General features: G+C 44.0%; 1 protein-coding gene and 1 pseudogene across 4 annotated transcripts in view; both read left to right on the forward strand.

Moving 5' to 3' along the window:
• BORCS7 (BLOC-1 related complex subunit 7) overlaps positions 1-15405 on the forward strand; it is a 44885-nt gene continuing 29480 nt past the window's right edge. For 3 of the 4 annotated variants that reach the window (XR_008558788.1, XR_008558787.1, XR_008558789.1), the window contains exons 1-5: positions 1-208; positions 4489-4551; positions 4649-4692; positions 5653-5673; positions 6208-6322. Coding sequence is in view for 1 of the 4 variants with exons in the window: in XM_008144254.3 (XP_008142476.1) it covers positions 71-208; positions 4489-4551; positions 4649-4692; positions 5653-5673; positions 6208-6259 (318 nt within the window). In the remaining 3 variants the exon portion in view is untranslated. Of the gene's footprint in view, positions 209-4488; positions 4552-4648; positions 4693-5652; positions 5674-6207; positions 7362-15405 lie in introns of those variants that run through there. The other variant, XM_008144254.3, reaches the window with a different exon arrangement.
• Positions 8125-13890, forward strand: LOC103288655 (keratin, type I cytoskeletal 18-like; annotated as a pseudogene).

Genomic DNA, 15405 nt, shown 5'->3' on the forward strand with positions numbered 1-15405 from the left:
TCCGCTTTGCGGCTCTTTTGGCCCTGGCGACTCGCCATCGCCCGCGCGGAGGCGTGCACTAGCTGAGGTGATGGCGGCTGGGACGCCAGATTCGCAGGCGCGATTCGGTCAGTCCGTGAAGGGGCTGCTCACGGAGAAGGTGAACACCTGCGGAACAGACGTAATCGCCCTCACGAAGCAGGTGCTGAAGGGCTCCCGGAGCTCCGAGGTGAGCTGCGGAGCACTCACGGGGCCTCGCGCCCCACCCGGACTCCGGGCTTTCAAAGCCGTGGAAAGGGGGTCGCGTTGCATCTTGGGAATAGTAGGCTGTGAGTTGTGCGGCGAGTAGAGCTCGTCCGCGGAGGGCAAGTGTTGCATTCTGGGATGTGTAGTTTTGCGGGGGACCAGCGGTATAGGAGGGGGAAGGAACGAGATGATGGGGCTCTGTGTCTTAAAGAGCGGCGATTGTCGCCGGACGACGGGGCGGGGTCGGGGGGTGGGGGGAGCGGGATAGTAGTCCGAACCAATTCCTCATTTATTTCTCCGGGTGGTCTCTGTCTCTTCCGGCCCCCGAAGTCCGCAGGGTTTTGCCTTCAACATCCCAGATGTCTTCCATCTTTCGTGCATCCCCTGTTTATGGATTCATTCTTTTCTGATTTGTCTTACTGGGCACATTCTTGGGTCTCTGTGTCTCTTATTTATTTATTTATTTATTTATTTATTTACTTTCCCCTTTTAAATAGTTTTTTGTCATGTAAATATTTTCTTTGTTTTTTATGGTTAAAAATTTAAAATTGTTATAATTTTATTTATTTTTATATTTCTTTAATAGTAGCATACTTTGTTAAAAGAAACACTGGAAACATGGATTGTTTTATTTTTATTATTTTGAGAGTACATTTATTAAAGCTGGGGACAGTGAAACAAGGAAGGGCTTAGGGTAGAAGAAGCCACAGGAGAGCCTGGGTGGGCTGCTTTGGCTCACTGAGAAATCTGAGAAAAGGGGCCTTGGAGACAGGGTCAGGGGTTAGCCTGGTACGAGCGCTGCCGCTGCCCACTGCTCCCAAGTTACAAGCCGGTGGGGTTCCTTAGAGTCAGGAGGTGCACACCTGGGAGGAAAGAAGAGCGGGAAGGGAAAGGTGCCCCCGGGCTCCCTGGAGCGGGAACGCACACTGAACTTCATCTTTTTACTGATCTCGTACATGATACCACATACTGTATTTCCTTCTTCTATAGTTGCTTACATATTTTGCCATTTTCTTTAGTAGACCCTGAGGTTATTGGGGTGTCTTACTGATGTCACTCCTTCTCAACCCTTAGAGCATTGCTTCTCTCTTCAGCAGATTCCACATATTTTGTTTGAACGGACAGTTTCCATATGTAAAACATTCCTTCCACAGCATTCATTTAATAAATACCTATTGAGTATTTGCTGTGTGTGAGGAGACAAAACAAGGTCCCTGTTACTTAGGAAAGGAACATTTTGGTGAAGAGACAAACAAATGACACACATACAAGAATCAGGTGGTTATAAGTGACCAGGAAAGGGCTTTCGGAGAATGTGACATTTGAGCAGACACTAGACTGAAGTGAGGGAGCAAGCCACGTGGGCATACGGAGGCAGAGAGCTCCAAGGAAGAAGCAAGTGCGAAACCTTGAGACGGGAATGTGCACAATAAATGCATGGAGGCCACCATGGCTGGCACGAAGTGAGGGGAAAACACGCCAGCGTGTGTCCACAGCACAGTGGACGCTGTGACGGATGCGCCCCTCCGCACAGCTGCACTTCCGCTCCTCCAGGGGAACCGTGTGCTCAGCGGGGGTCCTTTTGTTTTTTTCCCTAAACCTGTGTAAAGCACTTAGCTTGTTATTGAAATGACATTATTTAATGGAATAATATGGAAAACAATGAAATATGAGTGCACAAAGAAAAAGAGGGTTGCTGTTGCTATGAAAACTAAGTTGAAAGTCAGAAATACTTGTTGAAGGTGAGTACTAAGACAAGCCGCTCTTGAGTTCATTATGAGCAAGACAGGGGTAAAGGCCTGGCATGAAAACCCTAGAAATCTAAAAAGACTCAGTACTCAAAAGAAACCCAAACTGAAAACCTTAGATCGTACGCTATGTGTGTGGTCGGTTTATGTAAGAAAACGATGCACAATGCCACCAAATACATCTACTGGTATCATCAAAGGAAAGACCTTGGCCCTGCATTACAACAGCATTCCAGGCAATCACACAGAGTCTATCTTCTAAAAGTCTCTCCACCCCTCTCCACCCTCCCACCCCCCCTTTATTTTATTGTCAATCCTCACCAGAGGATATTTTTTTCTATTGCTTTTTCAGAGAGAGTGGAAGGGAGTAGGGGGAGGAGAGAGGGAGAGAGAAAGAGAGAGAGACATCGATTGGTTGCCAAATGCGCCCCCACCAGAGCCGGGGATCAAAATGTAACCCTTACAGGCTGACACACTAACCACTGAACAAACTGGCTAGGGCCCCTTTTTTATTTACTGCCCCGTCTGTGGTTCAGGCCACTCTGGTTGCTGGCTTAGAATACTGCAGTGTTCTCCTAACCAGTCTCTCTGCCTTCAGTCCTTCTCTAGTCCGTTCTACTTACCACACCCATAAAATGGTAAATCTGATCATGCCCCTTTTCTGTAAAATTACACTTATGAGGAATTCTAAACCCCAACCTTTAAGTCTCAGCCTAGAAGACATTTCTTTTAGGAACCTCTCCCTGAACACCTGCCCCTGTCATGGATTAGACATACCCCTCCTGCTCCCACCCCCCCACCCCCCCACCCCCCAGGGCCATGTTTTCAAGGCATCCAGTGCTTTCCCTCAGCACTCACGGCAGGTATTGTAATGCCGGTGTCTTCTTTGTAACCCCAGACTGTGAGCCCCATTAGGACAGAGACTATGTCTCTTATTGGCATATCATAGGAACTTAATAAATAGTCATTGAATGAATGAATGAATGAATGAATGAAGATTCCATTAGAACCCCTTTTTCTGCCATCAGTTTGTCAGTCACCATCCCCCATCTATAGGAGTTTGGAGTTTGCTACTTAAAAGTGGCCATAGGAGGGAACAGGCACTCTCATACATTGTGAAGTGGGAATTCAAAATGGCATAACTCTAACGGAAGGGGAATTTGGCAATATGTAGCAAAATGAAAACCCTCTGATCTAGCTGTTACAATCATGACTTTATGAGTCTATCCCAAAGATAGGCTGGCAAAAAGGAGCAAAGATATATAAGGTACTTTTTTTTTTAGCACTCAAAATAGCAAAACACTGGAAACAGTCCCAACATCCACATACTCTTATGGGACTTTGAATACTCCTACGGGACATATACAGTGGAGTGCTTGTGCAGCCCTTAAAGCAAGAGACTCAATGAAAATGCTGTGGATTCAGCTAAGTGTTTATTGTCAAATGAAAATAGCAGGGTATGGAAGAGGGCATATTGTAGGTTACTTTTTTTTTTTTTTTTGTGTAGGTTACTTTTTAAGTAAGGTAAGAGACTATAGAATAGAAGGTCTTACTGTTTTGACATTAGAAGTATGTAAAGGTTTATTAATTTTAAAATGTAAAAACAAAAATAAATAAAAGTTACCAGGGAAGGAGTCTGGTGGCTGTAGCAGTGCTCGTGCTCCTGGTTAATTTGAAGTTGTGGGTTCCCTTTCTACCGTAATCACTCCGACCCAAAGGAACAGGGAAGGTTGGAGAACACACATAACAATACATGTGTTCTCCACACATGTACATGGCTGACAGTGTCTGCCAGTTCAGGGTGCGACAGTAGGCCAGAAACCTCTGTTGATCTCTTCTTGCCTCTCAGTGTTGAGTCCCATCTCTTTGACCACAGACCACCCCACTGAATCAGAGCCCAGGGCCCTGCGATCGGTGACCTCATTAAAACCTGCCTCCACATTTCTCCTTTCTTTTCTCTTCCCTATCCCCATCTTGCCATCCTTCACCTCTTGGTTTCCCACTTTAAATCCTGAACTTCTTCCCAGGCCCTTCCCCCCCTCTCGGGGTTTTTTATTCCACTTCTAAGCAGCTGCATGCCTTCTAGCCTTCAGTCCTACCCTAACCCCTGCCCCTCACTTCTCTCAAACCACCCCAAATCTCAAATTTGCCTTTAAAAAATCAGAAGTTGGCTTTTCAATGGGCTTGTGGAACCAAAGGTTGCTTTTTTATTTTGCAGACTTCTCCTCGCAGCACTAGACTAATAAGCTATGCAGAGAACTCAGCAGTTACGGAGCACTGCACTTCTCAGGAAGTGGCCTTTGGAACAGGTGTTGAGCCCATGCCAGAGCTGCCACAGAGACAAAGAAATGGATTTTTAACACGAACAAATGGAACATTATCCTCCATTACATTTAGAGTGTTGGTAGTTGTATAGGAGAGGGTGGGAGGAGAAAGGGCAGAGGTATAACAGCTGCAGAGAGATTACAGAAAGTTTGGAAATTTTGAATATTACCATTTTATTTTTGTCTTCCAGCTGCTAGGTCAGGCAGCTCGGAACATGGTACTACAGGAAGATGCCATCTTGCACTCAGAAGATGTAAGAAACCATTTCTTTTATGACTTGGGTTTTATACATAGTTTGTGTGGCTACAAGGAAGTGTAATGTTCTATTTGTCTGTCTGTTTTTAATGCAGAGTTTAAGGAAAATGGCAATAATAACTACACATCTTCAGTACCAGTGAGTATGCCCTCTCTGCTGACTACTTGCTACAAATTTGGCCGTTGCTTGCTGTGTTGGTGCTTCAGCTGTTTTTCCTATGGAAGCAGGAGTTGGGAGTACTGGTGGGGCTGGTCAAGGATGAGTTCCTTCTGGAAAAGATGCCTCAGATTGCAGAGGTTGAGGTGAAGGTTGAGATCAGGAACAGGGACCACCTTTTGTGAACCTCTCTGTGTTAATTTGAGAGCTTCTGAGAGGGAGGGGCTGTAAACCCCATAATGGCAGGGCCCATGCCAGGACCATGCTAGCACAGTGCTTGGCACCCAGTAGGCACTTAATTAGTATTTGTTGGTTGTGCTCGAGCTTTCTCCTGGGGAGTCTGCTCCTTCAGTGGGGAGTCAAGTGTAACTGACCTATATCCTACATTCCCCACAGGTATCCCAGCCCTAGCTATGTGTAAACCATCCAGGAAATTTTGAAATGTAAAGACATCTTCTCCATTATAACTCTGGATAATGTTATAATTTAATTAGCTTTTCATCTTATTTAATTTTGTTGTATATTTTATGTAGTTGATATTATACTTAGGTACCTTCTGGAAATATATGGTTGGGAATTTAACTCTTGATATTTAAATAACTAGATGTTCATTCTTTGGGTGTGTACATATCAGCTATGTGACCATTTGACTACATACTCTGCAAACCAAATTTGAATCATGCATGTAGTTTGTGAGACCACATCCCACACTCTGTGATAGGATATTGTTACCTCTTTAGGTTTAGATGCCATCTTTTCGGCAGCTCTGCACTCTGATAGTGAACGGATTCATGAGCACAAACTTAGGATGGAATGGATAGAAATATAGAATGTATCATAAGCTGGAAATGTGTTCTGCCTGTATATATCTGGCTATAAATAACTTCTACTAGTCCACTGAGTTTTCTTATGTTTATTTTCCTCCTTCCTTTTCTGATTTAGGCAAGAAGCTATTCAGAAGAAGTAAGTAACCCCACAGATAGGGGAGTGGGTGGCCAACTGAAGTAGGCTATAGGGAATTATACTGCAGGGCCTAGGATCAGTGCAAAACTCTGGGTGACAGACACCCTTCAATTGATATACACTCTGGCATAGCTCATTTGGGATATAAAGAATACAGTATATTTCAAAGGCATGCAGTAAGTCAAAGGCATGCACTACTAGTAAAGGCTTTCTAAGAAAGAGTTACAGGGTGTAGAGACCAACCTTAAGAAAACTTTTTACATTGGTGATAATCATTGAATAGAGTAAATGTGCTAACATCATTAAACAGCCTTTTAAAATAATTTTAGTGGATTAAATCTGTCCCTTGCAATATTGTTTACACTACTAATTGGCTCTACAAACTTTTTCTTCATTGTTTAAAAACTTCTGGGACCCTAGAAGACCAATGTACATGTTGATTTAGCTTCAGCAGTACTTATATGTTAAAGTACAAATAATTTGCAGAGATATCTTTATTGCTCATTCCAGATAAACTTTTTCTCTAATTTCTAGTGTTGAGCAGTCATCGGATCTACAGGACCAGCTGAATCATCTGTTGAAATAGAACAGTTTATAAGAATGCTTTGCCTGATGCTGAGGAGGAAATATCTACCACAACCGTTGTGCTGTGGGTTTGATTTTCCATTTTCTTCTCCAAAAGTTAAGATAGAAAATATTTGTGATGATGTACAGTTTCTCCTGAAAAGAAGCTAGGTGGTTGAATTTTGGAAGCACTTCTTGAATCAAACTAACCCATACTCTTCTTGAATTTTTAATTGCTCTATTAGTTTGATATGAAAGCAAAATTAAAAGCTGTCTTAGTTTTTCCCATAGAACTTTAATGTCATATTGTCTAAATGTGATTCTTAAATACCAAGTAGTGTTTTAAATTCAGAAATAGAGCTTCTATTGTGCACATAGAAGAATGGTTCTTCTTAAAGAATTTTTTCTTTGATTTATAAATTCAGGAAATATTTTAATTTCCTGGTCACAGAATGGTGATAGGTAATACCTGTTTTCTTGTAACTCAGGAGATACTTTATTCATTACAGCAAATACCTACATGATAATCAGGCAAGTTGCATCATATCTGGCCAGCTGCAAACTCCTGCCTTGACCTGCATTCCTAGAGTTTCTTTGTTGTTGTGACTCTTGATTATGTGGCCCTGGGTTCATTTTGTAATATTGCTAGTAATCAGCAAATTCATTTGTATGATATTGCCAAATGCGAAGGCAGTTGAATTACTGTGAGTGATTGCAGTATAGGCCTGTGCCATGGGGAAAACATTATGTTTGTAGACAGTTACATATACATTGAATTAATCTTGTTAAATGGCATTACCATTGTCTATAGTTAAGTCTGAGTGTATTTACTTTGTTTGAATTTAAAATGGGACCTCTCTCCTATTCCAGTTCAGTTCTTAATTTATTAACAGATTGGGAGAAAGCTGACATAGAAAATGAAGTTTTGCCCTGGCCAGTGTGGCTCAGATGGTTGAGTGTTATCCCATGCACCAAAAGATCCAGTTCAATTCCTGGTCAGGGCACATGCCCGAGTTGCAGGCTCAACCACCAGTAAGGGGTGTGCAGGAAGCAGCTGATCAATGTTTCATTGATGTTTCTCTTCCTCTTCCTTCCTCTCTCTCTTAAAAAAATATCAATTAAAACATATTTTTAAAACGAAGTTTTTACTGGAAGAAAAAAAAGAGTCCAATTTAATTCATATTATCAATTATCAAATTGACTAATCATATAAGACTGCATTTATCCTTCATTGTACATGTACATCTTAACTTATGCTTAAAAAAACAGTCCTAACTGGTTTGGCTCAATGGATAGAGCATCAACCTGTGTACCAAAGGGTCCCGGGTTTGATTCTGGTCAAGGGCACCTACCTTGGTTGCAGGCTCTTTCCTGGCTTGGGTCTTAATCTGGGCTTGTGCAGGAGGCAACCAGTTGATGTTTCTCTCACATAGATATTTCTCTCTGTCTTTCCCTCTCTCTCCCACTCTCCTTAAAAATCAATGGAAAAATATCCTCGGGTAATATTTTTCACCAAAAAACACAAACGAGGTGTGAAGAAATTCACTTATGCATTTATTCTATAAGCATTTATTACAATTACTAAATGTAAACAAACTCAATATAACTTAAAAAGAAGGGTTGCAAACTTATAGCAAATGTCATATTAAGAGTAAAGCACGTCCTGGCTGGTTTAGGTCAATGGTTAGAGTGTCAGACTATGGATGGAAGAGTCGTGGGTTCAATTCCCAATTAAGGACATGTACCTTGGTTGCAGGTTTTCTAACCCTGGTAGGGTTGAATGTGGGAGGCAACTAATCGATGTGACTCTCTCACATCCATGTTTCTCACTCTCTCTACCCGCCTCCTCTCTCCCCTACACTTTCACTAAAAAAAAAAAAAAAAAAAATCAATGGAAAAAGTATCCTCGGGTGACAAAAAAAAAAAAGAGTAAATCATTGGCTGCTTGAACCTGAGTCTTGCCTTCTCTCCTTCCTCCCTGAACAACATGAGCTTCAGCACCCGCTCTAGCTTCTCCACAAACCATGGGACCCTGGGCTCCATGCAATCCCCCAGCTACCAGTCCAACCAGCCAACAGCATGGCCAGCATTTATGTAGGGGCTCAGGCTCCTGGATCTCTGTGTCCCACTCTACCAGTATGTGGGGTAGCTGAGGGTCCAGGGGCTTGGCTGCAGTGATAGCCAGAGGTCTGGCAGGCATAGGGGGCTATCTAGAGTGAGAAGGAGACTATGCCATGCCTAAGTAACCTGGCCTCCTACCTGGAGAGGGAGAGAAATCTCGAGGCTGATAATCAGCCTTCAGTAGGTGTTTCTGGAAATCAAAATCCAGGAACACCTAGAGAAGAAGCCACCCCAGGTCAGGGACTGGGGGCATTATTTCAAGATCATCGAGAACCTGAGGGCTCAGATCTTTACAAGTTCTGTGGAAAATGCTCACACCTTTCTACAGATTGACTGTGCCTGTCTTGCTGCTGATGACTTCAGAGTCAAGTATGAGATGGAGCTGGCCATGTGCCAGTCTGTGGAGAGTGACATCAGTGATCTCTGAAATGTCACTGGAGACAGAGATGGGGGCTCTCAAGGAGGAGCTGCTCTTCAGGAAGAACCACAGGGAGGAAGTAAATGGTCTACAGAACCAGATTGCCAACTCTGGGTTGACCATGGAGTTGGATGGCCCCAAATCTCAGGACGTCAGAAGATCATGGTGAACACCCAGGCCCAGTATGAAGAGTTGGCTCGGAAGAACCAAGAGGAGCTAGACAAGTACTGGTCCTAGCAGATTGAGGAGACCACCACAGTGGTCACCTTGCAGACTGCTGAGATAGGAGCTGCTGGGATGATGCAGAGCTGAGACGTACGTCCAGTCCTTGGAGATCGACCTGGACTGGATAAGGAATCTGAAGGCCAGCTGGGAAAACAGCCTGAGGGAGGTGGTGATGCACTATGTCATGAAGACAGAACAGCTCAATCAGATCCTGCTGCCCCTGGAGGCAGAACTGGCCCAGATCTGGGCAGAGGAGCAGTGCCAGGCTCAGGAGTATGAGGTCCTGCTAAACATCAAGGTAAAACGAGTCTGAGATCACCACCTGCCCCACCTGCTGGAAGAAGGGGAGGACTTCAATCTTGGTGATGCCCAGGACACAGACCCTCCATACAATCCGTCCAAAAGACCATCACCCACAGGATTGTGGATGGACAAGTGGTGTCTAAGGTCAATGACACCAAAGTTACGGGCAGCAGAAGTGGGGCACACCTTGTGGGCGGCAGGAGGCCAATAAAAAATTCAGAGATCAGTCCTGGCTGGTGTGGCTCAGTTGGGCATTTTCCTGGGCACTGAAGGGTTGCAAGTTTGATTCCTGGTCAGGGCACATGCCCAGGTTGCAGGCTCAATCCCCAGTGTGGGGCATGCAGGAGGCAGCCGATCAATGATTGTCTCTCATCATTGATGTTTCTATATCTCTCTCCTTCTCCCTTTCTCTCTGAAATCAATATAAACAAATAAGAAGAAACAAAATATGGCTTAATATGAGAGCTCTAATTTGATCTACGGAGCAGACTGACCTACATATTAAAAACATGTTAAACAACAACAACAAAAACACTGTGGCTGAGGCACTGACCAATCAGAATGAATGATGGTCACCAGCAATGTGGCCCCAAATCAGCCCTGTACATTAGGTACTTGAGGGAAAACTGGGAATAACTCAATTTGAGTTTATCTGTGTGTGGTTAAGTGGATTTAAGGTTTATCAAATGATTCTGGTGAATAACCACAAGTTGGAGATAATATAATAAAGTGAACAAGTGGAAATGATAGAGCCCTTTCCTTAACCTCCCACTAATCTGCCCATTTAAGATAATAAAGATACCATTTCAGCAAGAAGTGAGAAACTAATTTTATGGAGAGAGTATTTTGTAAACTAAATTTGAAGGAGTTTTCATCATAATGTGATTGCCCAAAAAACCCTGATACCTATAAAAACACTAATTTTTCCCCACATACTTCATAGTTGGAAATATTCTAACTTTAAAAAGGATTTTTTCCTTGGGTTTAGTTTGTTAAAGATACAAAAAAAGAAAAGAAAGGCACAGCACCTTCCTATTAATACTTAATAACAACTAACTGACATCAGGGAGGATTATTAGCAGATGAGATTAATGAGTATAATTTAGTAGATTTTGCATTTATATATTCATTTGGAACCCTATATCTCCTTAATACCATAATGAACATATATGCTTGTTACAAACAGCAAAAGGAAATAAGATATACAACTCTCTGTAAAATGAAATAATATCCAATAGACACAAGTGAATTGATAAAAAATTACTAGAGGTTAAGAATGAACTGAGCAGAAGTTGCTTTCCTAAATAAAATTCAAAATTGACTGAGAACTGCTATATATGGTATTGATTTCATCTCTATGATATTCTGGAAAAGGAGGAAGAACAGATCAATAGTTGTTTTTGGGGTGATGAGAGGGGGAGGCATGTGGCAGTGACTGAAAGAAACCACACAGGGTGGTTTGATCAAACATTCCTAACTGGGATGACATAGGAGGTAGTCATGTCCCAAGCCTACAGCTTCCTTAGCAAAGATCAGTCTTTGCCTTAAGCGAGTCCTGTCCATTTTCTTGTGTATCCAGGATAACATACCTTTAAATGTCAGAGTAATTTTCTTGAAGGCACAACTGCAGGCACCAGAGCAGGAGGCCACAGAACCCCTCATTGATATGTTTCCTGCATACCATCTCTATGTACTGTAAGTGTTAATTATTAAGTATCCTGTACCCACCAATGTCAAAGCAGGATGTGTTTCTCCATTTTGCTTTTTATCTGTTCTAGTGATTTCCTCACTTTGCTTTCTCCTGCCTCCTTAATCCACCACCAGTTGATTTCAGGTACCTTTCTTATGTTCTCATCTTTGATTCTAAATTCATAGAAGGAACTCAAAACTGCTATTCTCAGTTGGTTGAGCTTGTCCCATGCCCCAAAAGGTCTCTGGTTCGATTCCCGATCAGGGTATATGTCCGGGTTGCAGGCTCGATCCCCAGTAGTGTGGGCATGCAGGAGGCAGCCAATTGATATTTCACATCAATGTTTCTCTTTCCCTCTCCCTCTTTTTCTAAAATCAATAAAAACTTTTTTTTTTTTTTAACTGTCATTCTCAAGAGCATTTCCCCCAACCATTGAGATCTTGCTTCTGGGCATGTCCTCAAAAACTTGGCTCAAATAAACTCATAAAACTTTTCTAATTGGGTATTCTTTCCTTGACAAGAGGGGCTTATAGTACAAAAGGGTATGAAGAAACATTTTTGGGCAAGAGAACTGTTCTAAGAATTCTCTTGTACACTAAAGAAAGGTGAGTTTTACTGAATGTAAATTATCAATAAACCTGACTTTAAAAAATAGATTGAGAAAAGGTGACTTCATCCCTCAAATGGGCAAAGATCATTATATATGTGGTTGCTCATGTAAGTCAGATATGAGGTTTATAAAATGAGAATCAAGGTGAGCAATGAAGGAATATAGAAATTAATAATAATAGCCTCTTTGTGGTTGGAAAGACTAAAGACAGCCAAGATGACATTGGGCCAGCAGGGCCAGGGCGCAGAGCGAAACTGCGCTGGAGCGGCAGGCTGGAAGCTGTCCAGGGCTGGCGGCCAGCAGAGGCTGGATGCTGGCTTGGAAGCCCCCTGGGCTCAAGCCTGCCTCCCCTGGGATGGGGCCTTGGGTGACCTCAGTCTCTGGAGCTGGCTGCGGGGAACCCGAGTCATGGAGTCCGAGTCCAGAGACCAAGGAGACAGTGAGTGTGCCGCCCCTTGCCTCCTGGCCCAGGCCCCCAATCCCTTCCTCCCTGACCCTTCCTCCACCACCCCCACTAACTCTCGGGCCTGCCACCTGCCTTTTAACCCACCTTTTTATCAAAGTGCACCCCTTCTACACCCTCTTCTTTCAGCCACCTTTTCCCCATCCAGGCAATGCCCCATCCTCTCCCTCCCCCAACCCCCAACCACCACCACTCCAGCCAGGTTCTGGAAGGACTTACAGCTGAGACCAGTAGGGAATGGCCAGAGGTAGAGTCTGGGCTGAGTGGGAGCCCTAGGCCTAAGAAGGCCTTGCCCTAACCCTAACCCCAACCCCAACCCCAGGACTGGAGCAGGGCAGAGTCTGGGCTTACTAGTAGAGCTTTGCTGAGAGCAAAGGCTGGCTAGGCCTGGATGGGTGGGATGGGGTGGTGGTGTGCACACATCGGTTACAGTATTTCTTCTCTCCCCAACTCACCCCACCCTTGGGTCAGACCTACTCCAGGCAGGTGCTAAAGAAATCAGCAGACCTCCAGCCCAAGGCCTGTGTCACTGCAGCCAGGTGGGTCCCCAAGCACATCTGGGCAGCCTTGCAGAATGCACGTGAGGAAGCAGCCCTGAGGTAGAGTGCTCTGTGCTGCCCCCATGAAGACCCCAGACAACAGCTTTCTCAAAAAATAATTACGCTGGTCTCTAGAGAACCCATCTCCTCCAATCCATCCTGCCTGCTGTGTCTATCATAGAACTGATCATTACAGCACTGATCATCTTACTGCTCTGAGAATTTCCAGTGACTCCCTCATTTACTCACAGGATACATTCACACTCCTTGGAGTTGACATTCAAGACTGTCCAGTGGTTTGGCTCTCCCTCCTTAACCAAGCGTGGTTCCCTCTGATACACTGTACTGCTCTAGCCAGACCTTCCCCTTCCTCCTGCTATCAGCACCGCCAGGATGACTTCTGCCTGCCAGCATGCAATTATCAATCTGGAATGCCTTCCCTCTCCTTTCTACCCTCCAAATCCTGCCCATGCAATACTTCACTGATGTCCTACCTACTTTGTGACGCTTTCTCCAATCCTTGAGCACCCCCTTCCCCAAATCACTGTAGGCCTGACTGCCTGTGCCACTCAGTTTGTCCAATAATCATGGAAAAAAATTTCTGTGCTCATTGTTTACCACCCCAGTTAAATACATCAGGGGACAGATCACATCTTACATTTTTTCTTCAATAACTAGCACAGTTCTGAATCCTGCATTAGATGCTCAGCTAATGCCTACATGTATTTATTCCACAAATATTTTAGATGGCTTATTTGTTTTAGTACTTGGCACAGTGCCCAACAATACAATAGTAAAAAAGAGTCCCAGCCTTCATGGTGCTTCCAGTTGAGTGGGGGCGATTAAATACCTACATTGAAATGGAATGAATGATGGAAGGAAGGAAAAGAGGGAGAGAGGAAGGATTTATAAGATTTAGTGGCTCCACATCTTCTAGTCTCTAGAGGGGAAAAAATATGTGTGTATGTACTTTCTATTTCCCAGCTATTATGGCTGTGTTGTGGTCATCCATCAAAACTAATAGATTTTGGGCCTGGCTAGTGAAAGTGGCAGAGATTTGCTATGTGCTTAAATGATTTATGAAAAAGGACATGTTACTGGAACTGACATGAGAGAAGATCAGGCAAGACAATGATTTGGAGGAAAAAATTCTCAAAAGCATTCTTTTGAGATAAAGTTGTTTCCTATGTGTCTCTTCAAGGTTTTAATAAGGCAGCTAAATGGCAATGCTTATTTGTGCCACTCATGCTTTCTGTCCTGGAAGCTGAGAACTTTGGCCGTTAGGGGCTCTTCTGGAAGAACAGAGTTTTTTGTTTTTTTTTTTAAATATATATTTTATTGATTTCAGAGAAGAAGGAGAGAGAGAAACATCAATGATGAGAGAGAATCATTGATCAGCTGCCTGCTGCACACCCCACACTGGGGATTGAGCTGCAACCCAGGCATGTGCTTTGACCGGGAATTGAACCATGACCACCTAGTTCATGGGTTGACACTTAACCACTAAGCCTACACTGGCCGGGTGAGAGTCAGGTTTAATCTGGTATATGAATATCATGATGACCCAATGCAGTCTGATCTTTTCTTCTGCCATCTGTCCTGCAAGATTTTGTTAATGAATGAAAAGCTTATTCAAGCAAAAACCATGTATTGAGCAGGAAATGCCCCATTGAGTTGTCCCAGGCTGGAGCATATCCTACATGCCCAGAGAAACCTTGTATCCTTATCCAAAATAGTCAGGGGGAAGTATATTCCATTAGTAAAAGGAAACTTTGAGGGGGAAAAAATAGTGTATTTTTAAAATGTTAATTATCAGCCAAAACCGGTTTGGCTCAGTGGATAGAGCGTCGGCCTGCGGACTGAAAGGTCCCAGGTTCGATTCCAGTCAAGGGCATGTACCTTGGTTGCGGGCACATCCCCAGTAGGGGGTGTGCAGGAGGCAGCTGATCAATGTTTCTCTCTCATTGATGTTTCTAGCTCTCTATTCCTCTCCCTTCCTCTCTGTAAAAAAATCAATTAAAAAAATATATAAAAAATGTTAATTATCAAACCTACCTTTTCTTAGGTAGAAGTGGCAAGAAAGTATATTGAATATCACTTGGAAAAATATGGCTTCCAGGAACCCAAGGTGACTTTTATTCATGGCTGCATAGAGAAGTTGGGAGAGGCTGGAATCAGAAATGAGAGTTATGAAGATGGCGGCATAGTTAAACAACTAATCTGCTGCCTCACACAACAATTTCAAAAACACAACTAAAAGACAAAAACGTCTACCACCCAGAACCACGGGAAAGCTGGCTGAGTGGAAGACTGACAACTAAGAACAGAAAGGAGCACAATCGCTGAAAAGCTGAGGTACGGAGGCTCGCGAATCGGGCCGGCGGCGGGCGGCTGGGTGCGCGGCTTTTCTTCAACCCGCAGGGAGACAAGCTCCCGATCACTCTGAAATCCAGTTTCTGGGGACACTCGGGGGACCCAGACACCTACGGGGAGAAGCTGGACTCTCGGCCATCAGGTCGGAAAGTGAGAGTGACTTTTTTGCAGAGGTGCGCCCAGCAATCATTGTTTACTGCGCTGGACCGTGGGGCGCAGGGGCTTGGAAACGGGAAAGGCAGAGACGGCTGACGGCAGCCATCACTGTTGGCCACGCCCCAGCCTAGTGATGCCCTGAGACCCTGCCCAGCCCTGAGGCCCCGCCCTGAGGCCCCGCCCCGCACATTCTACAAACCCACCCAGGCTCCACACAGCGGCTTTTACATATAAATGGCCTGTTCTGTGGCAGCTTAACCAACTGCAGCT

Source organism: Eptesicus fuscus, chromosome 17, assembly GCF_027574615.1.
Source record: "Eptesicus fuscus isolate TK198812 chromosome 17, DD_ASM_mEF_20220401, whole genome shotgun sequence".
In the NCBI taxonomy this organism is placed as follows: Eukaryota; Metazoa; Chordata; class Mammalia; order Chiroptera; family Vespertilionidae; genus Eptesicus; species Eptesicus fuscus.